The following is a 26953-nucleotide window of genomic DNA, read 5'->3' on the forward strand; positions in this document are numbered from 1 at the left end:
TCTTGACAAGATCCCCCAGTGCCCCCTGCCCCTTCCCCAGCTGCTGCCCACCCCCAGGCCTGGCTATGCTCTCTTGGGGGCAGCATGGGATGCAGAGCCCTTCCTAACCTTTGCCCAATCTGGGTGGAACCCAGGAGTCCTGAATCCCAGCGCCCTGCTCTGACCCACTTGATCCTACCTGGAGCCAGGCACAGAACCCAGGAGTCCTGGCTCCCAGTCCCTCCCCCCCCACACACACACTCTGACAGACCCCAGCAGCCTGTGGGCTCTGGACGTGACTCGTACCACCCAGGGAGGTGCTGGCTCCATTCAGCCCAGGCTGCCTGGCTGCTGTTGTCTTGCTGTGTCCCTGGGGCAGGGGCTGAGGGGCCCAGTCCTGCTGCTTGTGTAAATGCCAGTTATTCCAGCGTGAGTGGGGCCCCGTTGGGCCGGGCACTGCCCAGACCCTGACTGAGATCAGGGCTCCATTGTGCCAGGCGCTGCCCAGACCCTGACTTAGATCAGGGCCCCAGTGTAGCAGGGTGTATTGGGAGCTCTGAGGCTCAGCTGCTTTGTTATTGTAGGGTCTTTTGGGAGCATGCTGCTGTGTTTTAATGGTGGCTCCCTAAATCCCCCGGAGGTACAGATGTGGCAGCAGGAGCAGACATGCTGTCAGGTAAGGGAGTGAGGTTTATGGGGGGGGGGGGGGGGGGCAGCTGTTTCTCCTGGGATCCAGCACCCTGCTGAGCCGCCCAGCCCACTACCGGTAGCACAGCACCCCCTTGTGCTGTGAGGCTGCGGCCAGCTCTGGGAAGGCACAGCGCCCCTGCAGCACAGAGCAGGCACCAGCTCTGAGGGCAGCACTGCAGGGGGTGGGGGTGGGGTGAGGCCCAGGTTTCTGTCCCTGGCACTGGGGGCTCTAGGAACTCCCCAGCCCTACGGGCACAGAGAACGGCCTCCCGGACGCCAGCCACAGGGAGAGCCGAGCTGTGTGGGACATTCAGTCCCAGCAGGGAGACGGGGAGGCTTGGCAGGAGGGGTCCTTTTCAGGGCTGCAAGGGGGAGACATGGCTGGGAGGGGCACGTGCAGTGGACAAAGGCCAGGGAGGGAGGGCAACCAACCCCACAGCCTCGTTGGGGCAGGCGATATACTGCCAGGTGCTCTAACCACTAGACCCCACTCCCTTCCCAATGCAAGGGATGGACCAGGCGGGGAGTGGAGAGTGCCAGGATGGGGCCATAGGGGGACCCCTGTGACACTGCAGGTGCAGAAGAGCCAAGAGGGCACAGGGGGCACAGAGGGGCAGTTCAGGGGGTACAGAGTGGTAGTGGAGGGGACACAGGGGGTGAAGAGGACACAGGGAGGCAGTGCAGGGAGCACAGGGGGTGCAGGGCCATGGGGGGTTCAGGACCCTACCCTATCCCTTCTGGCAGAGTAGGGGGGTGTCTTTCTCTGCCCTAGTTATTTACTGGCCCCATCATGTTATTTGTGCATCGTATTAGATTTTGCTCTGGGTTGATTCTGGATGCACCCACCCATCCCCTACATGCCTGCCTGTCCCTTCTCCTCGCCATATCCCCTGCCATATCCCCCGGCTCCATCCATCCCCTCCCCCACCCACCCCGACAAGCTCTGGGGCTGGGGACTCCCTCCAGGAGCTGATTTGCAGTGTGTGTGTGTGTGTGTGTGTGTGCGTGTGTGTGTGTGAGAGAGAGAGAGATATCTGTGTGGGTGTGAGATCAGCGTGTGTTATCAATGTGTCTGTGTGAGACCAGTGTGTGTGTGTTTGTGAGAGAGAGAGGGAGAGAGATCAGTGTGTGTGTGTCATAGAATCATAGGGTTGGAAGGGACCTCAGGAGATCATCTAGTCCAACCCCCTGCTCAAAGCAGGACCTAACTGGGTTCAAAAAGGGTCCAGACAGATTTTTTTGAACCCCAGTTCCCTAAATGGCCCCCTCAAAGATTGAGCTCACAACCCTGGGTTTAGCAGGCCAACACTCAAACCACTGAGCTATCCCTCCCCCCTGTCAGTGTGTGTTAGATCAGTATGTGAGAGAGATCAATGTGTGTGCATGGGAGATCAGCATGTGTATATAATCAGTATGTGTGTGATCAGTGTGTGTGTGTGTAATATCAGTGTGTGTGATCAGAGGGTGAGATCAGTGCGTGCTTGTGTGTGAAATCAGTGCATGTGATCTCTATGTGTGCATGTGTGCATGATCAGTGTGTGAGATTGGCGTGTGTGATCAGCAGGGATCCTAGTTTTCCATGATAAAAAAGCCAAAATTCTCTGATAAAAAACCATAGAAATCGTTGTTTTTCCATGATTAAAATTAAACACAGAACTTTAGTTCCCCTGCCACAATATATACAGGTATCAGGTGAATACAATTTTTATTGGTATACAGTAGAACCCCGTAGAGCTGAGCCTCCATTATCCGGCTCTCTGGATTGAACCGAACCACCAGTCTGAGATCAGTGTGTGACTGTGAGATCAGTTTGTGTAAGATCAATGTGTGTGGGATCAGTGTGTGAGTGTGCAGTGCATGTGATCAGTGTGTAAGATCAATGTGTGTGAGATCAATGTGTGAGAGATCAGTGTGTGAGTTGAGATCAGTGGGTGTGATATAGATGTGTGTGTTTGAGATCAGTGTGTGTGAGATCAGTTTGTATAAGATCAATGTGTGTGAGATCAGTGTGTGAGTTGAGATCAGTGTGTGAGAGATCTGTGTGTGTGTGATCAGTGTGTAAAATCAATGTGTGTGAGATCAGTGTGTGTGTGACCAGTGAGTGTGAGATCAGTGTATGTGAGATCAATGTGTGTGGGATCAGTGTGAGTCGAGACCAGTGTATGTGAGATCAGTGTGTGTGAGAGATCATTATGTGTGAGATCAGTGTGTGAGTGTGCAGTGTGTGTGATCAGTGTGTAAGATCAATGTGTGAGTGTGAGATCAATCTGTGAGTGTGAGATCAGTGTGTGTGAGATCAGTGTGTGAGTTGAAATCAGTGTGTTGATCACTGTGTGAGTGTGAGATCAGTCTGTGAGATCAGTCTGTGAGATCAATGTGTGAGTTGAGATCAGTGTGTGTGAGATCCGTGTGTGTGTGTGATTAGTGTGTAAGATCAATATGTGTGAGATCAGTGTGTGTGATCAGTGTGTGAGTGTGAGATCAGTGTATGTGAGATCAGTGTGTGAGTGTGAGATCAATGTGTGTGAGATCAGTGTGTGTGTGATCACAACCCTACCACTCCCCTGCCCCCGCCATTTGCACAGCGTATCGCTGCCTGCCCCACATCATACCTCTCCCTGACAGCCCGGTCGATAGCACTTTGCATTTGCTGCTCTTGTCTATAATATTAGCCTGATAAATAGAGTGCTGTTCACTCCCCCCCCCCCTCCGGGATGTTATTGATAACACGCATGGCCGGCAGCCAGGGGCCTGAATGACAGATCTCCCCAGCGCTGCAGGTGGTCCTGGGTGGGGGGCTGTAAGGAGCTGCAGGGTGCAGGGGGGGTTCAGTAGGAGGCGCTCTCCCCCCTCACTGTCAGCACTGGCCCCTCTGCCCCAGGATGGTGTTGGGAGGAGCTGTGCTGCAGGGAACAGCGGGGGGCATCTCCTTCCCTCACTGCCTGTCCCAACGGGCCTTGCAGATCAGCATCGGCTGAGACCTTCCTGCACTCAGTGTTCGTGTCTGTGAGAGGGCGGGATGGGAAGGAGTGTGTATGATATCACGGTGTGTGTAACATCTCGGTCGCGGTGTGTGCAGTGCCTGGCACAATGGGGCCCTGATCTCATTCAGGGTCTGTGCAGCGCCTGGCACAATGGGGCCCTGATCTCAGTCGGGGTCTGTGCAGCGCCTGGCACAATGGGGCCCTGATCTCAGTCGGGGTCTGTGCAGCGCCTGGCACAATGGGGCCCTGATCTCAGTCAACAGTCCTTAACCAGAAGAGCTTACAATCTAAATACACAGGGACTGGGTGGGAAAACAGAGTTGCACAGAGGGGAATGGACTTGCCCAAGGTAAATGGCAATAGAACCCAGGCATCCTGACTCCCAGTCCAGTGCACCACCCTCTAGGCTGGGCTCAGCACAAAGACTCCAGCCATTTGCAATAACCCAGTGGGGTTGCAGCCCCCCACATTGCAATGCCCTGCTGGGGAGCCCCCCGGGCAGAGCGCATGATGCTGTGCATGGCCCCCTCTCCCAGGCGTCAGTTGCACGTCATTCTGCGATGCAGCTGGTGAGACTTTGGGGGAGGAGTTGAGAACAACCCCCCCTTCCCTGGCAGATCTCATTCCTGGCCCCTCCCTTCCAGCCGGATCATGGTGGGGACCCCAGCTCTCTGTGCCTCTGCTCTGGGGGGAATGCACAGCTCGGGGGTGGGGAGTCACCAGCTACCTGGGGTCTCCTCAATCCAAAGTTCTCTGATGGCAGTGAAGGGCAGACCCCCAGGGGTACAGCATGGGGGTGACACTGGGGAACCCTGCCCACACCTGCTTTACACCCCCCCCAGCTTTACACATGCAGAAGTACTGCTTTCCATACACACTGACCCACTTGAGGTGCACACTGCTTTACACACATGCTGCTCTACACACAGTCACACACACACTGCTTTTTATGCACACAGTCACACACACAATAAGCTGTGGAACTACTTGCCACAAGATGTCACTGGAAGGCAGCAAATTCACAAGGCATGACAGGAAGGGCTTTAGAACAGGGAGCCAGGACTCTTGGGGTCACGCCCAGCTCTGGGAAGGGAATGGAGTCCAGTGGTTAAAGCAGGGGGCTGGGAGCTAGACTCCTGGAAGGGAGTGGGGCCTGGTGGTTAGAGCAGCCCCCAGACATGGTCTGCCTTGCAGGCCTCCTGACCCGAGGGCCTGGCTGGGCATATGGATGTGGCCCCGCCTTCCCTTGATGAGCACAGCAGAGCAGCTGGCTGGGCCACTGCGGTGCATCACCATGGGGCTGGCTCCGAAACGCAGGGGGAGGATTACGCTGCTTCTCGCACCCACCCCAACTCCACAACCTGACACCCCCCAAGTCCACAATCTGACAGATCCACCCACACAGCCAACCTGACCCAGCTTTACACACACCCCATTTTATACACACACGCCAGGACCCCCTCCCATCCACACCCAATCACCCCCAGCCAGATTTCCCAGTGCTCCGCTCCCATTCAGAGCTGGGATTCTCTCGCCAGCCCCCTCCAGCTGGCCCCCAGCCGGCCCAGCTCCCCCCACTGAGGGATGGCACCAGGCAGCGCGGGGCTGTTTCTGCCACATCTCTCTGGGGCTCAATGAGGCAAATCCCCCCAGACGCAGCTTGTTTTCCACATGTGCTTTTGCTGGCGTGCAGGTGCTGAAACTCGGGGGTGGGTGTGCACCTCTGTGTGTGTTGACAGCCTGTGCATGCACCTCTGGGATTGTGTGTTGTGCAGGTGTGGACATGCAGGCAGGGGTGGGTGTATGTGCAGGACCAATGTGTGTGTGTACATGTGCAGAAGTTTAGGCGTGTCTGTCACACAGGGGCTGTATAAGCAACCAGCTGACTTGCTGGGACTCAGGTCTCCTGCTGAATTCACACAGACACACTCTGCCCAGCTCCGGGCATCTGCGCCCTGCTTCTCCTGCCACATCTGTACCGGGCAAAGTGCTACCCAGGAGTGTTTACACCAGTATGTCCAGTGACTGCACAGAGTCAGAGACCCAGATCTCTCTGTGTCAGGTACCTAAACCGGAGTATCAGAGCAATTGAGATACATGTCTCCTCAATTCCCCGCCCCCTCCACACACACACTGTAATGTGTGAGGCCGGGCAGTGCTGTTATCCCTGTTATACAGATGGGAAACTGAGGCACGATGATTTGTCCAGGGTCCTACAGGAAGCCTAGGGCTGAGCAGGAATTTGAACCTGTCTCTCCTAAGCCTCTGGCTATCCCTCTACCCAGTGGGCCAGCCTTTCTCTTCAATGGGCCACCCCTTCTGCACCTGATTCCCTGGGGAGCTGAATCTGTGACGTCCTGTGTGCTGCACAAAGCAGCAATGGGCGCGGCCCCGGCACCACCAAGCCACAGCACCGCAGCCTGGCCTGCTAGACCCAACGGATGCTACAGACAAGGCCCCCGGCCGGTGACACTCACATTTGGCTGGGAGCCGGTATCCACAGCTGAGCTTGGCTTTCCCTGTCTCACACCCGTTCAGGGATCGGCATTCCTCTTTGAGCAGCTCCCCGGCAGCCCGGTGAATGCACCCGTCCACTGCAAGGCAGAGAGGAGGCAAAAGGTTATCCTGGCATCAAGCAATACAGTCAGGGGCACAGTCCCACCAGTAATGTCACCGCTGGGCATGGCAGGGTGCAGTGCCGCCTACTGCCACTGGGGACTTCTGGAGCTGCTGCAGCCCTGCAGGGTGCAGTACTGCCTGCTGCCACTGGGGGGCGGTCAACATAAATGGTTAACTGCCCTGTTACTGCTACCAACATAATACCCTTAGCCTAAGAGATTTCGGGGCTGAAGGTCCAAATCTAGGGTGACCAGATGAGAGGAAGAAAATATCGGGACGGGGGGGGGGGGGGGGTGTGTGTCTGTCGGCAGAGAAAAAAAAAAAAAATGCCGGCGGAGCCAAATATTGGGACAAATTGCGTCCCGACCAGAGATCGGTCGGGACGAGGGACAAACACCTAAAAATCGGGACGGTCCCAATTTTATCGGGACGTCTGGTCACCCTATCCAAATCCCAGCTGATGATCCCTGGAAGGTGATGGGGGTCCTTACAGATATTGCAGGAGCATCGAGAGGCCACCCACTCAGGTCAGGGCCCTGTCGGGGGTGCTGCAGACATAGGGAGAGATGGTCCCTGCCCCGAGCTCTCACAGTCTAAGTGGACAAAGGGTGGGAGAGGGAAACAGGCACTGCGGGGGAAGGGACTTGCCCTAGGAGGTTAGTGGCAGAGGTGGGAATATAACCCAAGAATTCTGGCTCCCAGCCCTCCTGCTCTAACCACTAGACCCCACTCCCCACCCAGATCTGGGAATAGAACCCAGGAGTCCTGATTCCCAGCCCACTAGATAGACATCTCCCTTTGCTGTCCTGCCACAAAGAAGCCAGAGACTAAATTCTTTGTTTAACAGGGATAGTCCAGGGCCCTGGGCCACCATCCTTCTGCTAGAGGATAAACCCACTGGCATCCCCACCCCGCATAGCGCTGGCTGTTTGAATGCACACAAGTGCCCACATCCCCCACAGCTGGGGGCTGCTGGGGGATAGAGACCCTAACCCGGTTGGCCATCCCCCTTCAGGCCTCCAATCCTATTATAGATCTCAATCCGTTAGAGCTAATGAATCCTGTCCCAGTCCCATTCTCCGCCATCCATTCTCCCCCCAGGGAGGAGTAGGTGGATGGATCATAAAAATAAGCCGAAGCAGATTATAATTATTTTTTGAAAACAATCCCCCCTTTCCAGATTCACTGAGCGAGAGGGATTTACACACTGATCGGGGGATTAGCAGGCAATGGAGGTGTCGTCCATGTGTCAGTCACTGCAGCTGATCTAACCACTAGTCATCACTCCCCTCACAGATGTGGGATAGAACCCAGGTGTCCCAACTCCCACTCCCCTCCCCTCCCCGAGCCAAACATAGATTCCCTGGGGTCCTGACTGCCCATCCCCCTTCTCTAACCATTAGATCCCCTCCCTCAGTGGGGTGGGGCGGGGATGCCCAGGCGGGCGGGTGGGAGGGTGTTGTCAACACCGAGTTCATTACAGTGACACATTGATTGGGTGTCTCCATTATTAGCTCGTTGCCAGTCCATCCTGCGATCCATAAAGCAATATTTCACCCGCTGGGCCTGATGGGGGGCAGAGGGGAACTGGGCTGGATTGCAGCCAGTGCTGGAACATGGCACAGAGCGCTAGGTGCGCTGACAGCTCCCTGGGTGTGTGCATCTGGGGTAGTGTCAGGGCGTGGGCGTGAGGGGGTGGGAGTGGGGTCTAGTAGTCAGTGCACAGTAGGGGCACGTGGGGGATAGAAGGGGAATGGAAGAAGCTGGGGGGCCAGGAGGAAGGGAGTCAAGTAGGGGATGGGTTTTGGTGCCAGCAGGGGCTGGGTGATGGGGCGGCAGTGGGGAATAGGGGGATGTGGGATTCGATGGGAGATGGAGGGCAGGTGATGCTGACAGGGGGACACAGTGGGGGATGGGCAGCAGTGGGGGGCTGGCAGGGACAGGGGGTTGGGTGCCAGTGGGGGAGACAGTGAGGGATGAGGTGCAGGAAGGAATGGGGGGCAGAAGTTGGGGGCTGGAAGGGACAGGGACACCAGTGGGACATGGGGGTTGGGTGCTGGCAGGGTTGGGGTGGACAGTGGGTGATGCAGCTGGGTGAGGTAGGGGGTTGGATGCCAGCAGGGTTGGGGGACAGTGGGGGAGGGGGGTTGGGTTCTGGCTGGGTTGGGGGACAGTGGGGGATGGGGCGGGGGGACTGGGTGCCAGCAGGGTTGGGAGGGACAATGGGGGTGGGGCTGGGTGACAGCAGGGTTGGGAGGGACAGTGGGGGGGCTGGGTTGGGAGGGAGAGTGGGGGCTGGGGGCTGGCTGGGCTGGGAGGGACGGGGGGGTGCTGGGTGCTGGCTGGGTTGGGAAGCACAGTAGGGGGGGGCTGAATGCTGGCAGGGTTGGGAGGGACAATGGGGGAGGGGCTGGGTGCCAGCAGGGTTGGGAGGGACAGTGCGGGGGGGGGGCTGGGTGCCAGCTGGGCTGGGTTGGGAGGGACAGTGGGGGAGGGGCTGGGTGCCAGCAGGGTTGGGAGGGACAGTGGGGGGGGGGCTGGGTGCCAGCAGGGTTGGGAGGGACAGTGGGGGAGGGGCTGGGTGCCGGCAGGGTTGGGAGGGACAGTGGGGGAGGGGCTGGGTGCCAGCAGGGTTGGGAGGGACAGTGGGGGGGGGGGGGCTGGGTGCCAGCAGGGTTGGGAGGGACAGTGGGGGAGGGGCTGGGTGCCAGCAGGGTTGGGAGGGACAGTGCGGGGGGGGGGGGGCTGGGTGCCAGCAGGGGCTGGGGGATGATGCTTTGGAGGCCAGTTGTGCCCCCGTTCCCGCGGCAGGCTGCGCATGGAGGGGCTATTTTTGGAAGCTCCTGGCCCCGGGGGAGGCGCCTGTCATTTCCACTCTGCACAGCGGAGCTTTGAATCCCCCGTCCCCACCCGGGGTTATTTGCTGCTGGATTCATAAACCCCCAGAGCGAGAGTGGGGGGAGAGCACCCCTCCCCCCAAGGTCTCCCAACCCATCCTAGAGGGACCCCCACACACTCATCCATCTCTCTGCTGGGAAATGGCCTGACTCACCAAATTTAGCTCCCCTCCCCAGCCAACCAGTCCTCTGCCCTAGGGCTGGATCAGAGCCAGGGACGACAAGAGGGGAGAGACTCCACGTCTCATTTCCCGCAGCCAGCCCATCCCCCTCTGCCTGCCCTGGGGACAGCCCCCCCCCCGCGATCCATAGGTAGATCACTCTAGCCAAGGAGAAGATACAATGTTGTACCACTTTGTGTGGGTGTGTGAGGAGCCGGCGTGGGCCTGTGGGTTGGGGGTTACCTTTCCTGCCCTAGCCCCGACTCCGAGGCTGCACAGATCTCAGCTAAAGCCTTCATGACCCTGCAAAGCCACATTCCTACCGAGAGCTTCTGGCGGAGTCAAGGCGGCTGGACGCCAGGGGAGCCCTCGTGCCAGGAATGAGCACGGGTCAGAGCAATCGCAGGGCACACTCCAGAGTGTGTGTGTGTGTGTGAGTGGAAATCCCCAGCATGCATTGCAAACCAGGGGCTACAATCCTGCAAAAATATACTGCACCTAGTTCCCTGCACCGGCCACTGAGATGCAGCCACCTCTGAGGTGGAGCCGGGAGTGGGTTGTACAGAGATCCCTGGGGGACGCAATTACTCCAGTGAGATGGGAGGGGAGCAAGTCCCCAGGGCAGGTGTGGGAGTCTAGCACAGCAGAACTCAAGCACCCTAAAGGATGAATGGCCCCCATCCAGGCTCCTTTAGGGAAAGGTACTTGACTGACCATGCTGCAAACAGCCCAGAGTTGGGGATGGAACCCAGGAGTCCTGACTCTGGGCTGACCTAACCCACTAGGCCCCTCTCCCCGCCCAGAACTGGGGGTAGAACCTTGGAGCCTTACTCCCAATCCCACAGCTCTAACCACTGGATCCCACTGCCCTCCTCCCTGACATGTGCCTTGTTAGTGTGAGCTCTTTTCCCATTGCTCCCCAGTTTGCCTCCCCCCCCTCCCGCTGAGCCTGCTGGAATGGGTCCCCGGATGGCGACTGGAAATGACAGCTGCAGAAAGGAGAGCGGTGCCTGGGAAAGGGCAGAGTGTGTGTGTGTGTATGTGTGCGTGCGGCGTGTGTGTGTGCACGTGAGATCATGAAATAAACAACCACACAAGTGCTCTCTGTCTGGGGAGTGGATGATGTGTCTGGTGCACAGACAGAGAGATGGAGACAGACGCACAGACAGAGCCACTGGGGGGTGGCCTCCTGGCTCTGATTTGCAAACCCACAAGGGGTCTGTAGCACCCTCCTGTTAAAACACCCGCCCCCCTTCCCCGCCTCGTGCAGGCAATATCCCAGCCCTGCAGATTCTGAGGAGATGGGAGGATCAGCAGGGACCCCCATGGGATGACCAGGATCCACGGAGTGGGGCTCAGTAGGAGGTGCTTCCCCCTCCCCCGCCACAGTGAGTGCAGACCCCAGTGCCCATGGCAGTGCTAGGAGACACTGAGCTGCAGGGAGCAGAGTTGGGGCTCAATACGGGGCTCTGTACTATGGAAATCAATACTTATCCCAGTGTCTCAGTCCCATGTTATAGCCACTAGACCCCACTACCATTCCAGAGCCGGGAACAAAACCCAGAAATGATGACTCCCAGTTGCCCCTGTTCTCATCCACCAGACCCCATGCCCTCCTGCAACTGGGGACAGAAACCAGCAGTCCTGATGCCCAGCCCCCCAGCTCTAACCAGTAGATCCCACTCCCCTCCAGATGGCCAATGCAGGGATGACTGACCAGGCTTTGGCATGGTTGCACACAGGTCCACTGGGGTCAAGGCACAGTCCATTTGTCCTAAATTGTCCAGAATCCCCCTGGGAATGGCTCCCCCTTCGCCCCTCCCCCCCCGCCCCCGCGCCCTGTAGAGCAGCCATCCACCCACGGCTCAGCCAGGGAGCGTCTGATTAGGCAGCCTGGTCTGTATAATGAAGACCCTAATCCCATCTGAAGGGCAGCGCAATGGGATAGCGCCAGTAATCCACTTCCCCTTTATCCCTTACATAAGGGAATGGACCCCGGAGCCATCTGTCAGCGAGGGATTATTCCCGCTGCAATCTCATCACAGACAATTACGGCTCTCTCCCTCCCTCCCTGCGGCTGGGGTCCGGGCAACCGGGAGCCAGGCACGTAACTGTGCATTACAGGATGTGCCAGGGAGGGACAGATCCCCACGGCCCGTGGCCAGCACCTCAGAAATACAGGCTGTACAAACCGACCCCTGCTCTCACTCACTGCACCCCACTTCCCTCTCGGTGACTGGAATGGAACCCAGGAGTCCTGCCTCCCACCCCCGCTCTAACCAACGGACCCCACTCCTTTCCCAGAGGCAGGAATGGAACCCAGGAGTCCTGCCTCCCACCCTCGCTCTAACCAATGGACCCCATTCCTTTCCAAGACGTAGGAATGGAACCCAGGAGTTCTGCCTCCCACTCCCACTCTAACTATTAGACCCCACTCCCCTCCCAGGAGTCCTATATTTCCTTTCTGAGCCCCCTGACCTGCTCCCTGTGATTCCTCATCTTGCACTGTTTAGCATGGAAAGACCTGGACCAGATCCTGCCCCCCACTGGGCTAGAACGGCTAATTATTTAAGGCCAGATCCCCGGCTGATGCAAAGGGCCCAGTCCATGGATGTCAGTGGAGCCAATTTACAGTGGCTGGGGATCTGACCCAGTGACACCAATGGAGCTATGGACAATTTACACCAGCTGGGGATCTGGCCCATTGACACCAATGGAGCTATGGCCAATTTACAGTGGCTGGGGATCTGGCCCATTGACACCAATGGAGCTATGGCCAATTTACAGTGGCTGGGGATCTGGCCCAGTGACACCAATAGAGCTACGGCCAATTTACACCGGCTGGAGGTCTGGCGCACTCGGATAGTCTCTGCTCACCCTGCCAGCCCATGCTGCCCGTGGGCAGGTACCCTTCATGCCATGGCATCTCTCCAGCGGGGCTTCCCTTCTCTAGTCCTTTGCCCAGGGGATGCCATTTCCAAGGGGGAAGCCATGCCAGGGACTTGCTCTACGTCGGCTGTTGTTTTCTGGCACCATGGCGAGGGACGCAGGCGAACACTGCGGATGTGCAGAGAAGGGGCAGGAGGGTGGGAGTCAGAGACGGGCTATAAAAGGCAGAGAGCGTGAAAGACTCGTGATGCAAAGCAGAATCAGTGCTGGCTCAGCAAGTTGGAAGCACCTAGAAGCTGGGACCGTGGGTCCTTGGAGAGCCCGTGGATTCGGGGAGGGGAGCTGGGCTTTAAGGCAAACAGCCAGTGATCCCTGTCTCCGTGTCACGCGTCCCAATTTTCAGAGCTGGGGGCGGGGCCTAAATATAGGCTCCTCCAAATTGTGTTTTCTGGCTCTTAAAATAAGCGGCCTGATTTTCAAAAGCTCTGTGCTGTGGGGCTCAGTAGGGGGCGCTCTCCCCTGGGAACTCATTGATGGAATACAATGCTGGGGGCACTGTGCTGCAGAGTGGGGGGCTCAGCAGGGGGCGCTCTCCCCTCTGGGTCAGTTCTGATGACCGTGTCTCAGGTTCCTACTGTAACCATTACTACACACTTCCTTCTATGGGGCAGGGATAGAACCCAGGAGTTCTGGCTCCCAGCCCCCCCGCTCTAAACATTACACCCCACTCCTCTCTAAAAGCTGGAAATAGAACCCGGAAGAAATCTTGATTCCCAGACACCCCTCCACGCTCTAATCCAGTGGTTCTCAAAGCCGGTCCGCCGCTTGTTCAGGGAAAGCCCCTGGCGGGCCGGACCGGTTTGTTTACCTGCCGTGTCCACAGGTTCGGCCGATCGCGGCTCCCACTGACCGTGGTTCGCCGCTCCAGGCCAATGGGGGCTGCGGGAAGGACGGCCAGCACATCTCTCGGCCTGTGCTGCTTCCCGCAGCCCCCATTGGCCTAGAGCGGCGAACCACGATCAGCCAAACCTGCGGACGCGGCTGGTAAACAAACCGGCCCGGCCTGCCAGGGACTTTCCCTGAACATGCAGCGGACCGGCTTTGAGAACCACTGCTCTAATCCACTAGACCCCACGCCCCTCCCACGACTGCAACCCAATACAGGGCTAGGAATAAGATGTTATACTTGTATGCAAAGTTCATGTGTGTCAATAACGATGGAATACAATATTCTATTTTCCTCCACCATTTCCAGGGCGGTTTTTTGTCTCAAATTAAAACCCTTGTCTCATTTGGAGCTAGACGGAACTCAGAACTGTGGGAAGTTCTGCGCTTTTTCCTGGGTCAGAACCAGGGCCAGCTCTAACTTTTTTGCCGCCCCAGGCAAAAAAGAAGAGCGCCGCCCCGCCGTAACACCCCCCCCCCCCCAGTGCCGCCCAACCCCCCCCCCCCGAGCACTGGGTCGCCCAAAACCCCCAGAGCGCCGGGCCGCTCAAAACCCCGAGCGCTGCACCGGGCCGCCCAAACCCGCGCCCCCACCCGAGCGCCTCGCTGGGCCGCCCAAACCCCCACCCCCACCCAAGCGCCTCGCCGGGCCGCCCAAACCCCCGCACCTCCGAGGGCCTTGCCGGGCCGCCCAAACCCTCAGAGCGCTGCGCTGGGCCGGCCAACCCCCCCCCGAGCGCCGCGCCAGGCCGCCCAAACCCCTGGAGCTCTGCGCCAGCCAAATCCCCGCTCCCCTCCAAGCGCCGGGCCGGGCCGCCCAAACCCCCGGAGTGCCAGGCCGCGCCGGGCCGGCCCGCCCAAACCCCCGCCCTCCCAGCGCCCCGCCGCTGAAGTCCCCGCCCCCCCCAGCGCCGCGTCACGCCACGCCACCGAAAAAAACAAAAAACCCTCCAGCGCCGCCCCGCGAACAAAAACAAAAACACCGCGAGCGCCCCCCACCACCCCAACATTGGCCGCCCCTTATAAGGTGCCGCTCCAAGCCCGTGGTTGGTCGGCTGGTGCCTGGAGCTGGCCCTGGTCAGAACACGAACGTGGAAATGTAACGTGCAACGACATTCTGGGAAAACCGTCCAATGTTTCCTTTTCAGAAGGTTAAATGTATAATAGAATGATAAGCAAAATGACCAAGTGAAAACAAAGCACAAATTTTTCCACTGCCAATTTCGACACAATTAATAGTTTGGCTTTTTCAGAAGGAAAACATGTTCCATCAGAAAAATTTCAACCAGATCTAGTCTTATTGTTTCCTTTTGCTTCTGCCCGTATCCAGCTGTTGTCTTTTGTCTGGTGTCCCTAATCTCTGTTTGCAAGAAGCTGGGATTGGGTGACAGGGCATGGATCACTTGATGATAACCTGTCTGTTCATTCCCTCTGGGGCACCTGCCATTGGCCACTGTCAGAGGACAGGATACTGGGCTTGATGGACCTTTGGTCTGACCCAGTATGGCCGTTCTTATGTCATGCTCAGATTGGAAGCAACTTGGGGCCGGAGCTCTGGTTTGTGTCTGTACAGAACCTAGTGCGATGGGGCCCTGGTGTATGGCAGGGGCTCCTGGGCACGATGGTGATACAGATACTAGATGTGATAAATAGAGATATAATAATAAATGTTTCAGAAGTTTATTTTTGGTTTTTCAACCAAAACCCTGAACATTTGAGATGTAGATGTGGCTGAAAATCAGGGGGAAAAGGTCGTTTTTACCTGGGTAAAACTTCAAATTGTTCCCAACCTGGATTTACCTCCCAGTTCTTTCTGGAACTAGACTGGAGATGGGGTAGGCCCTCCATGCAGACCCAAGGAGATCCCCCACCGGGTGCTGTATTCAGCCCAAGAGGCCCCTCGCCCTGGTGTCTAGGCTGTGCTCCCATTACCATGCAGGTGGGGAGGCGAGCAGCAATCAGGCCAGTGTTCCTGTGCCCTTCGGTGGCTCTGACATTTCTGTGTTTATGGCAGTGATCCTGAGCTGATGAAACTGCATACAGCACAGTCCTACGTGGGGCAAAGCGCCAGCTCCATCCTTCCCCCACGACTCCAGAAACTTCTCTGTCTCACTTTAATTATACACCAGCTGGCTCCCTGAATGTGAGAACCCAGCCCTCCCCTGCTCCAACCACTAGACCCCACTCCCCTCCCAGAGCCAGCTACAGAACCCAGGAGTCCTGGCTCCCAGGGCTTTGAGGTTTTTCCATGGAAGCTTGTTTATTATTGTCATTATTACAGTTAAGCACATGAGATCTGTCACCCTAGATCCAACCAGAGATTCCCTCCCCCTGCCACCTAGTCAGACCAGTTGCCCAGCCAGCCTGGTATTCTCTGCGCCCTGCCACCCTGGCTCAGACCAGTGGGCGCATCTACCCCAGCACAGGGTACCAACAGGTGTCTTTAAAGCAGCGAGATCCCCAAGGAGGTGAAGCTCTGTCACTAAGTTCAGTGGCGCCGTTTCCTGGGACATTAACATCACAGCCTCCTGAAATCTGGCATGAGACGAGACCCCCCCAACCCCTGACTAAATGGGACAGGGGGCACAGGGGGCAGAGAAGTTCTCCAGCAAAGCACAGAAGTTTGTATCTCCTAAGCCCTGGGCGGCTGCTGGCAAAATGCAATCAGCTGCACCGGCTCTAGGTGACGGCCGTTGGGAGGGGCGGCTAATTGCGAAGCCCATCTGCAGCACAGAGCGGCACTAACGAGCATGTCTTGTTAATTAAGTCTCAGAGGGCAAGGCCATGGTATGATTCTGGCAAATATCCCGCTTGCCTTCCCTCGTGGCTAATAAATAAGATACCTGGTGCAGGATGATAAAGGAGGGTTCACGGATTCATTCTTAACAGAGATGGGGTTGGCATGCAGAGGTTGTGGCACGCTCACACGATGGTTGTGCAAACGATGCACACGTGGCAGGGGGAGTGGGGGAGTCTGTGTGGCATCGCCGGAGGCCCCCCCCCACACACAGGCAAACGTTCAGACAAATGCATACACAAAGGCACATGCACACACGTGCACACACCAATACTCCACACACACGTCCATGCTTGCATATAGGAACACGTGTACACACACACACACACATATATGCAGGTACACACAAACAGGCAAAGGCACGCCTACACACAAACACACATATACATGCTCACATGCATGGACTCCCATGAACACAGAAACACATACATGTGTACATAGATAGGTTTATATGGGGACAGATGGAAGGGTATATATGGGAATAGATAGATAGTTGTGTATGGGGATAGATAGATAGATAGATGATGGGTGTGTATGGGGATAGATAGATAGTTGTGTATGGGGATAGATAGATAGATAGATGATGGGTGTGTATGGGGATAGATAGATAGTTGTGTATGGGGATAGATAGATAGATAGATAGATAGATAGATGATGGGTGTGTCTGGGGATAGATAGATAAGATAATGTAGCAAGAATCCTCCCTGGGCAGGATGATAATGGCAGGGTTAAGTAACTGCCACCACTACCAGGAGAAATAGCATGAGCCCCCCCCCCCCACTCTGCCCCACTTTGGGAGGGAGCGAGAGGTCTGACAAGGGAAAGGCCAGGAACAGCAAATGCAGGGAGATGGTGCATGGCAAACAGGCGGGGTCCAGGCAGTGTGCCTCCTCCACAGAGGGCTGGGAACCAGAATGCCTGGGTTCTCTCCCCAGCTCTGGGAGGGGAGTGGGGTCCAGTGGTTAGAGTGGGAAGGAGGTGGGCCAGGAGTCAGCACTCCTGGGTTCTCTCCCCAGCTCTGGGAGGGGAGTGGGGTCCAGTGGTTAGAGTGGGAAGGAGGTGGGCCAGGAGTCAGCACTCCTGGGTTCTCTCCCCAGCTCTGGGAGGGCAGCTGTTACAGCTGGGAAGGAGCATGAAGGGGTCAGCTCCTGGTAGGGGGAAGGGCCCACGGTTGCTGTTGTTCCGACACACTCAGCTGTGCTAGAAAGCTCCCTGTGCTGGAGGGAAGTTTTGGGGGTTATGCGTGGCAGCGACGGAGCAGAGATTTGTAAAGAGAGAGTGGGGAATAAATAATACAGGCCCTGGGTTATGTAAGGGAGCTAAATAATAGATAGTAATAATAGTCCATAAATAATGCAGCCCCAGGATCCTGAGGCATGATGAGTTGTGCGGGGGGGGATCACCAGACACAGGGGACTGGAAATCCACAGAGGGGGGTGTTTGCATGAGGGACTGATTTGTAGGCACTGCATGCTGGCCACATCACAGAAGCATTATAACACTACAGGGGCTGTCTGTGTCCCACTTCCCTCCCCGGGTGGCAATAGATAGAACCCAGGAGTCCTGGCTCCCAGCCCCCCAGCTCTAACCACTAGACTGATTCCCAGCCCCCTGTTCTAACCCATTAGACCCCACTCCCCTCCCGGAGCTGAGCATGGAACCCAGGAGTCCTAGATCTAAATGTATAATGATTGTGCTTTGTGATCCGTGAACAGGGCTGGCTGGGCTAGTGTAGGGCTGGGGGCATTCCTATCTGAGTACCCCTGGCAGCTGTCCCCACAGGAGCCAGCCTGTCCTGGGGCTGGGAGAGACAGCCTCTCCTTGCTCTGCTGGGCCCATGAGCCCCGTGGTCCCTTTCCATCCCTCTGGGCCTATGTCTCACCAATCTCAAGGTGTAAATGGGCTCCTCACTGCAGCGTCATTCGTATGTCAGTGGCAGTGTGGAGCTGACCGGGGAAGGGGGCTAGGCTGAGTTTTGGGCGCTTTTGATATTCCAGGAAGGGAAAGATCCCACTGCAGTCCCAAAGCCAGGGATATCACCCTCCCAGCCGCCCCCCTGCACTGACCATTAGACACCACTCCCCTCCCAGACCCAGGGATAGAACCCAGGAGTCCTGACTCCCAGCCCTGCCCTGCTCGAATCCACTAGACCTCCCTCCCCCCATTGGGGATAGAAACCAGGAATCCTGACTCCCACCCTAGTCTGCTATAAATCACTAACCTCCCCCCCCCAGAGCTGGGGAGAGAACCCAGGAGTCCTGATAAACATTCCCTGGATGGTGCTCATAGCAAATATCAACACGTCTCCTGTTCCATGGACTGAGTTGGTTGGGTCTCAGTTTGGTTACCTGGCCTAGCAGAGAGGCTGGGGGTATGAAGGGGCCACGAGGATGAGGCTGTCCACTCTGCCCCAGGGATGTCTCCTGCAGCGAGCGGCTCTGGGCTCCCCTAAAGCACCTTAGGGAGCAGGTAATCTCTGTCCCATCTCTGCAGTTCACCTCTCCTCCAGCAGGAGGCGTGGCAGGGCTGGGTGTGGCACGGGGGCATGGAATGGGCAGCAGGGCTTGCCGGAGAGGGGGCACCCAGGCGATATAAGGGAGAGAGGGCAGGATGCTGCTCCGGCCGATGTCGCTGTGTGGGAGCAGGGCTGGCTCCAGGCACCAGCATAGCAAGCAGGTGCCTGGGGTGGCCAATGAAGAGGGGGGCGGCACGTCCGGCCGTTCGGTGGCAATTCGGTGGAGGGGCCGTCACTCCCTCTCAGAGCAAAGGACCTGCCGCCGAATTGCCACCGATCGCGATCACGGCTTTTTTTTTTTTTTTTTTTTTTGCTGCTTGGGGCGGCAAAAACGCTAGAGCCGGCCCTGTGTGGGAGACGGACAGACAGGCCGGGGCAGCGAGGGAGGAGGAGAAAGGAAGGAAAGCTGAGCAAGAGAGTGAGAGAGTGCAAAGGGGAGGGAGTGAAGATGTGAGATAAAAGGGGGGGAGTGCGAATGGCAGGGAAGTGGGGATCCAGCCTGGGGCTGCAGCCCACCCCCACTCCGGGGCTTCCTGGGCATGTTGGACCTCACTCTAATCCCCCCAAATACCCGTGCTTGTTAGCCCAGCCCATCTGGGGACTCATTATCTGAGCCAGACTTTAATTAGAGCTTGTTTACCTGTAGGCCAGGGCTCCCGGGGGGTTGGGGGAGACTGGGAAAACAACCCCATGCCCCATATGGCTCACAGCTCTCAGCAGGAGCAGGGCAGTCAAGTGGTGAGGGGGCAGGGCTGGATCCAGGATGCCTGGGTTCTAGCAGAACCCTCTCCAAGCACCCCCCAACAGTACAGCCCGCTTCCTTGCACCCCCCCAATAGCACAGCTCCCTCATCCCCATAGCCTGCCCCAATCACACCCCCGCCCTGTGTGCTCTGCAGTCCACACTGTGACAGAACAAAGAGGCCCATAAATGCCAAATAAATTCACGATTGATTCTCCCTGCGTCCTCCAGCGTGTCCTGCTGCCAACGCTGATCACACCAGTGCCTTAGTCAGCAGCGAGCCAGCTCCCTGCACCAGGCCCAGGCCCTGCTCCACTAGCTGCAAACAGTGTCTCAGAAGGGTTCACTGGCAACACCTGGCTACAACTGATTCCCTGGCTCTGCTCCCATCCATGGCTCCATCTGTCTTGAGCATAATTTAGCCCCAAGATGCTCTTGTGGTTCTAGATCCTAGCCTCTATGATGGCTCTAAATACTTGCTCCTGCTGAGCTTGCAGTCTGACTTCTGGTTGTTCTAGAGCCATGTTCCTATTGTGGTTCAAGATCCTTGCCTCCATGGTGGTTCCAGACTCATGAGATGGTGTGCTAGACCCAGGTTTAAGTGGTTCTTGATGATATATTTGGTGGTTCCACAATCCATGACCACATCGTGGTTCTAGATCAATGCCTGTTGTTCTAGATAACCACAGCTATCATGGTTCTCGAATTAGTCATATGATGTTATAGACTGATGTTCTTAAAGCTGCTTTAGTTAATGGCTGCTGATGGTTCTAGCCCATTGTTCCTATGGTGGTTCTACATCCAGTTTTGTATGGTCATTCAGACCTAGACTCCAGTGACTGTTCTAGATCCTGGCTCCAATAGTAGTTACACAGCCATATGATGGTTCTCGATAATGGCCACTGTCAGGGCAAGACCTATATTCAGACCTTGACTCCTATTGCTGTTCTAGACCTATAGCAGAGCTACACACCTAAAGCAGTTCCAGACTCAGACTCCTAGGATGGTTCTAGACCTAAATTGCTATTGTGGTTCTAGACTGAAGCTGGGCTAATAGTTTTAGATACCGTCTGCTCTGGGCTCTAGGCCTGAGCTGTTCTCGTGGTCCTAGGTCTGGGTTGCTCTTGTGATTTCACACCTGCCGGCGCTGATCAGGGGACTAGTGCTGTGTAAAGCAGCTGGAGGTTTGGGTGGGGTTAGAAGGTGCTGCTCCAGTTCCCAAGCCAATCAGGCTGGATTTGCAGACAGTGTACATTGGGACAGCTCTGTTCATTCCAATGGACCAAGCCTGATTTACACCCGTTGGAGATCTGGCCTAATTGACGCCAGTAATGGGGACTGACTAAGGCCCTTGACTGAGCATGAAATTCATCAGTGTGCAGAGGGCTAGTATTTGGGCTATGCAGCATCGAAGGCCATAGGGCTGCAGGAGTCCTGACTCCCAACCCCCCACCCTCTGTAGCCCACCAGTGTCCCCAGAGGAGCTGCACCAATGTGCTAAGCAGCAACCAGACAACCAGGGCCAGCTGAGCACATTACAGCCATGCAGCTGGTGGCCCACTGCCCCTTGCACCTTCTCAGTCAGGCTGCTGGCAAATCCCAGTGCTGGGACGGGGGCTCCATGCTGCTGCTTCTGGGGTGCGGCACGACCCCAGGCCCTGTGCCATCTGCCCCAGCTCTGTCTCTAATCCCAAAGCTCCATCTGCTTCAGGGCAGCTGGGAAAACACCCCCCCACACACACGCAGCCTGCCCGTAAGGAGGAGGGGAAGATGAGCAGTGAGGTGCGGAGCTAACAGGGGGCAGGAGTGAGAGTGTGTGAGGGGTGGAGCTGAGTGCGAGGGGCTGTCAGTGACAGGGCTGGGGTGTCAGTGCGTGGAAGGGGCGTGAACGAGGGGTGAGCAGACTGGGGGGGTGTGAGTAAGCGTGAGAGGGTGTGAAGGGCTGGAGGCAGTGGGATGCTGGGAGTTTCAACAAGGACAAGTGCAGAGTCCTGCACTTAGGATAGAAGAATCCTATGCACTGCTACAGACTAGGGACTGAGTGGCTAGGCAGCAGTTCTGCAGAAAAGGACCTGGGGTTACAGTGGACGAGAAGCTGGATATGAGTCGACAGTGTGCCCTTGTTGCCAAGAAGGCTAACGGCATTTTGGGCTGTATAAGTAGGGGCATTGCCAGCAGATCGAGGGACGTGATCATTCCCCGCTATTCGACATTGGTGAGGCCTCATCTGGAGTACTGTGTCCAGTTTTGGGCCCCACTCTACAAGAAGGATGTGGAAAAATTGGAAAGAGTCCAGCGGAGGGCAACAAAAATGATTAGGGGGCTGGAGCACGTGACTTATGAGGAGAGGCTGAGGGAACTGGGATTGTTTAGTCTGCAGAAGAGAAGAATGAGGGGGATTTGATAGCTGCTTTCAACTACCTGAAAGGGGGCTCCAAAGAGGATGGATCTAGACTGTTCTCAGTGGTACCAGATGACAGAACAAGGAGTAATGGTCTCAAGTTGCAGTGGGGGAGGTTTAGGTTGGATATTAGGAAAAACTTTTTCACTAGGAGGGTGGTGAAGCACTGGAATGCGTTACCTAGGGAGATGGTGGAATCTCCTTCCTTAGAGGTTTTTAAGCCCGGCTTGACAAAGCCCTGGCTGGGATGATTTAGTTGGGGATTGGTCCTGCTTTGAGCAGGGGGTTGGACTAGATGACCCTGATATTCTATGATCCTATGATTCCATGACACATCAGCTGGCTCCCCAGCCCGGGGCACACTGTTGTGGGTACAGCCGGCCAGCACCACAGGGACCCTGCATCACATCAGTTTCCTGTCTCTTTTCCCCCTGATGCTGCCGCCACCGTGCCCTGGGACCCTTTGGGGAAAAAGGCCTGAGAAACAGGAGCCTTGTGGCAACTCGGGCTAGAACCGCTAGTGCAGCTGCAGCTTAGAACAACTCAGGCCTAGAAACATGATGTAAGTCTAGCCTAAAACCACTATGGCAAGTCAGGCCTAGCACTGAGAGAGCAATGGGGTTTGCCCGGTGCTGCAGGTAATGCACCTCTCCGAGAGGCAGTAGCTAGGGTGGCACAAGAATTCTCCAATCGACCTAGCACTGCAGGGTTAGGCCAGCAGAGCTCTGTCTCTCGGGGGGCGGGGATTATTCACAGCCATGAGACGTAGCTGTGCCCAGGTGCGTTTCCAGTGTAGACCAGCTCTTAGGCCTTGAACAACTGCAGCCACTTTGGCCTACAAGCATTAGAGCGACTCAGGCCTAGAACCAGCACAGCAAAGTCCTCTGCAGCCAGTGGACTGGGAGAGCTGAGAGCTGATTTCACAGGCAGGCAGAAGAACTGGGAGCTGGAGTGGAGATTCTCAGCACTTCAAGCTAGTTCTGGCTCTGCGATGTCTCGCGAGGGACAGAGCCATAGGGCAGCCGCAGGGTGTGCAGGGACTGCTTACACAAGGCACCACTTTGCTGGAGTGTTTCCCTGCGCCAAACCTCAATGGCAGCAGGACAATGGAACGTGCCACGAGGCCAATTGGCCTCATGGGGCGGGGGGAGGAGCAATTCGGATTTTATCACCCCCCCCCCCCCCCTTGATCCTAGGATTTAAAGATCAAATCAGGAACTGGCAACTCTTAATGGATTGAGCTGTGAAGCAGAATGCCGGCTGGGCTTAGAGGGGCTGCAGTTTAGGAATGTGGAGGAGTGGGGACTAGTGGTTAGAGCAGGGGGGCTGGGAGCCAGGACTCCTGGTTTCTATAGCTGGGAAAAGAATCCAGGAGTCCTGAAGGCTTAAGTGTATATTAAATAGTCATAGTCCATTTTGCACAGGGGTGAACTGTACCCTGTTTTTTGGCCAGGATCTCTGGGGTGGAATTGGAAGGAGTGGTATGCGTGTGCGTGTGTTTGTGAGTGTGCGTGTGTGCGTAAGTGTGCGTGTACATGGGCCTGCCTTTGTGACGAACTGGGACTGTTCTTAATGTGGTCTTTGAATGCTGAGTGGGGAGTGTTGGCTGGGAAGGCAGGGGAGGTTGGCTAGGACGGTGTGCATTGGGGGATGGGAGACTGGCCTTGAGGGAAGATACCTGAGCATGTAACGTGAGAACCCAGGAAGGGGTTAGAGGCCAGGTGACACCTTTGCCCGGGAAACTGAACAAAGGCTGTGGGAGGGGTCGCTGAAGGGAGAGTTTCAGGAGCTGGCTGGTGGAATGGCTGGGAGGCAGACAGGGCTCTGACCTCCCAAGGGGGCTGTGGGGCCCTGGGACCCCAAGATGGACCTAACTGGGGGGGATCCTGTTGTCTGTGCCTGCAAGACCTGTCTTGGACTGTGTTCCTGTCGTCTAAATAAACCTTCTGCTTTACTGGCTGGCTGAGAGTCATGGTGAATCGCAGGAAGCCGGGGGTGCAGGGCCTTGTGTCCCCCCACACTCCGTGACAGCCTTGCCATGGAATCCAAACCGAATTGCAAAGCCGGGATTTACAAACCCACCCAGGCAGGCCCCCTGCCTGCAGAGAGCTCATTTCCAGATGCTATTAAAAGCTGGAGGTAAACACAGCATTTGTATTAGTGTCACAGAACGGAGGCTCCTGGGGCTGCCGAGCAAACACCAGAGGGGCTGAATTCTGCGCTTGTGGATGCTGGTGTAAATCCAGGGCGACAGCACTGCCATCAGCAGCATCGCTCCTGATTTACACCATCGGCGAGAAGGGAGAATCAGGCCCCGAAGTATGACTCCTCCTTCACACTGTAGTGAGAGGAGACTCGAGTGACTCCTGATTTACACCAGGGTGGGAGGAGGATCAGTCCTGTCTGTGGCAGTCCAGTGATCACAACCCATCCTCCCCAAATTATTCATTCCCCTTCCAAAGGGGGGAATGACGCTATGTGTTTTCTGAAGATGGCAGGGCTGTTTCCCTGCGAAGGTGTTAGAAAGATATTCTCACCGCAGCGCTGGGGCTGTCCAAGGGCTTCCCAGACCAGTCCACCCCGTCACATGCTGCACAAAAGTGTCACAGCTAGATCCTCCGACAGTGCAAACGTGGTGAGTTCAATGGAACTGATTCCACTAGGGATCTGGCCCCAGTGACTCCACCAGAGCTCTGGCTGATTCCCACCAGCTGGAGATCAATGCTCCCACGCTAACCATGGCACTGATGCTTCCCCAGCCTTCGTGCCAGACAGGTGGGGGCTGCCGAGATTATCTGGGTATTTTTTTTCCCCTTAAGTAAATTATTAATGGGCGGGATGTTTGCTCATTTGTTTAGCATAAAGCGACATCTTCCCCCCCTTGATTTTAAATTTTATTTTATTATGGCATAAATTTCAATATTTAATCTCCCCTTCATGAATATTACAAGACCCTAAATATTTCCTAACCGATTGCTAACATGCCTTTTATGAAATCGGTCCCACCGGAGCCGTCAAAAAGATGCAAACGTTTAAAATTCCTTACGACTGGGATGGGGCTAGGCTGGGAGCTGGGGGGTTATTTATTAGCAGGGCTGAGTAACCCAGCCTGCTCTCCACTTCACCTGATGCTCTGTGTGTTACCAAAGCATCAACCGAGGTCGGGGCCCTGTTGTGCCGGGTGCTGAACAGACACAGGGTCCCAGCCCTAAAGAACTGCCCATCTAGCCAGACAAAGGATGGGAGGGGAAACCAAGGGGAAGTCTCCCCTTCAGCGGCCCCAGCTCCAGCAGTGTGGACGCTATGTACACCGATGGGAGGGGTTCTCCTGTCTCTGAAGGAAATCCACCACTCTGAGAGGCGGTAGCACAGCGACCTAGTGCTGACGACACCGGGGGTTAGGCTGTCGGGGGATTGTTCACACCACTGAGAGGTGAGCTCCCCTTGCAGACCGGCCCAAGGTACAGAGAGGGGAAAGGACTTGCACACGGTCACTTGCCAGTGGCAGAGCTATGAACTGAACCCCGGTGTCCCAAGTCTCTGACTGGCACTCGAGTCACTAGGTCGCACTGCCACTCACACCCATGCACACAGGTATGGAATACACACTGACACTTGCATGTCACACGCATACTTGTGCACACACTGCCAGCTCTACTCACGTGTGCTAATTTGCACGCATGCCATGTGCACATACACTCATGCACACCTTTACTCACATGCCCAGCAGAGCACACGTGCAAGTGAACACACACGCACACACACACACCCCTCAAAGGGTGCATGAACCCATATATGCTCAGATGCACACATACACATTCACACACATGTACATATGAGCACATACAAAATTGTGTATACTGCACATACATCTTCAGGAGCACACACACTCACACAAAGTGTGCACGCCCCCCACATACTCACATGGGCACACACGCACACACACTCACTCACAAGTGTGCAGGCACCCACACATGCTCACAGCCCCACATTCCTCCTCCTAGGCACGTGGGCACACTCATACAGATAACTCAGTCATAGTGAATTTGATGGGAGCATGACACATCCACACATGCTCACTCCACACACACACCCCGCTACACACTCCTCCATTCAACCACATACACACTCCTCCCCTCCCCCAAACACACTCCTCCACAAGCCACAAGCCACCAACCAAACCCTCCCATTTCTCTGGCTCCAAAGAGCGAAGAAACCTGCCCCCCACATCCCCTCTCTCCCCACCCCCGAGGAACGAGAAGCCCTAGTGGTTAGTGACTCAAAGGAGCCCACCTGGGCCGGCAGCCCTGGGGTGTCACTCAGCAGGAGGGTGACCAGACAGCAAGTGTGAAAAATTGTGGTAATTTTGTTACCACCCAGGGGGTGTGGGGGGTAATAGGAGCCTATATAAGAAAAAGACCCAAAAATTGGGACTGTCCCTATAAAATCGGGACACCTGGTCACCCTACTCAGCAGAGTTAAATGCAAAGCCCTGAGCTCCATCACCGCATCCGGCCACCCAGCTGGCAAGCAGAGAGCATACCAGCTAATGGAAGGGGGAGCTGGCCCCTGTAGGCTCCAGCCACAGCCCCATCAATTTGGTCAGTAAAGCTCCCCCCCTTCCCCCGCTTTTGTTTGTTTAGTTAAGGAAATGGCTCCTAAGTGCAGGGCTCACAGTTTGCAGGCCATGAATCATCCCGCCAGCCAACCCAGCAAAATCCCACCTGCCTGCCCTGACAAATCAATAACCTGCTGGGCAGGAGCGGGGCTACAGAGCCCTGACTGGCCTAGCCTCCCGGCCTCCCCATAAGCACTCATGCCAAGCTTCGCCTAGCGGGCAATACGGGAGACCGGCTGGGGTGGGGGGGGGGGTCTCTCGCTAGCTGGGCCTGGATGGGTGGGGATGATGCTGAGACTGGCTTGGCCCAAGGTGGGGGGAGGGGTGGCGACACTAGATCGTCTATGGAGCAGAGAACGCGTCTTTGTACCCATCCCCAACTCCCCTTGCTTTGCTCTGTGCGAGCTGCAATAACAGCCCCTGGCCTCCCTCTCAAACCCTCCCATTGGTTCCGGCAGGGCTCAGACACACCGGCCTAGAATGGGCAACACTGCAGGGTTCCCCACTCAGGGGGCAGCCAAAGACAGCAGCAACTTGCCTAAGGACACACAGCCAGTCAGCCAGTGGGAGAAAAATGGAAACCAGGAGTCCTGCTCTAACCACACCCCCCTCCCAGAGCTGGGGATGGAACCCAGGTGTCATGACTCTCCCTTCTGACCACAGCGGCTCTCTTCCGTCACGCCCCTGCACAAGCACGCAGAGCGCACAGGAGAGCGG

The 26953-nt window shown here is 56.4% G+C and overlaps 1 protein-coding gene across 1 annotated transcript in view; it reads right to left on the reverse strand.

Moving 5' to 3' along the window:
* The window catches only part of MACROD1 (mono-ADP ribosylhydrolase 1), a 209950-nt gene that overhangs the window by 7526 nt on the left and 175471 nt on the right, over nucleotides 1-26953 (reverse strand). Inside the window, exon 5 of the mRNA XM_065408286.1 lies at nucleotides 6131-6247. Within this exon, the coding sequence (XP_065264358.1) occupies nucleotides 6131-6247 (117 nt within the window). The remainder of the gene's footprint in view (nucleotides 1-6130; nucleotides 6248-26953) is intronic.

The sequence above is a fragment of the Emys orbicularis genome, chromosome 7 (genome assembly GCF_028017835.1).
Source record: "Emys orbicularis isolate rEmyOrb1 chromosome 7, rEmyOrb1.hap1, whole genome shotgun sequence".
In the NCBI taxonomy this organism is placed as follows: domain Eukaryota; kingdom Metazoa; phylum Chordata; order Testudines; family Emydidae; genus Emys; species Emys orbicularis.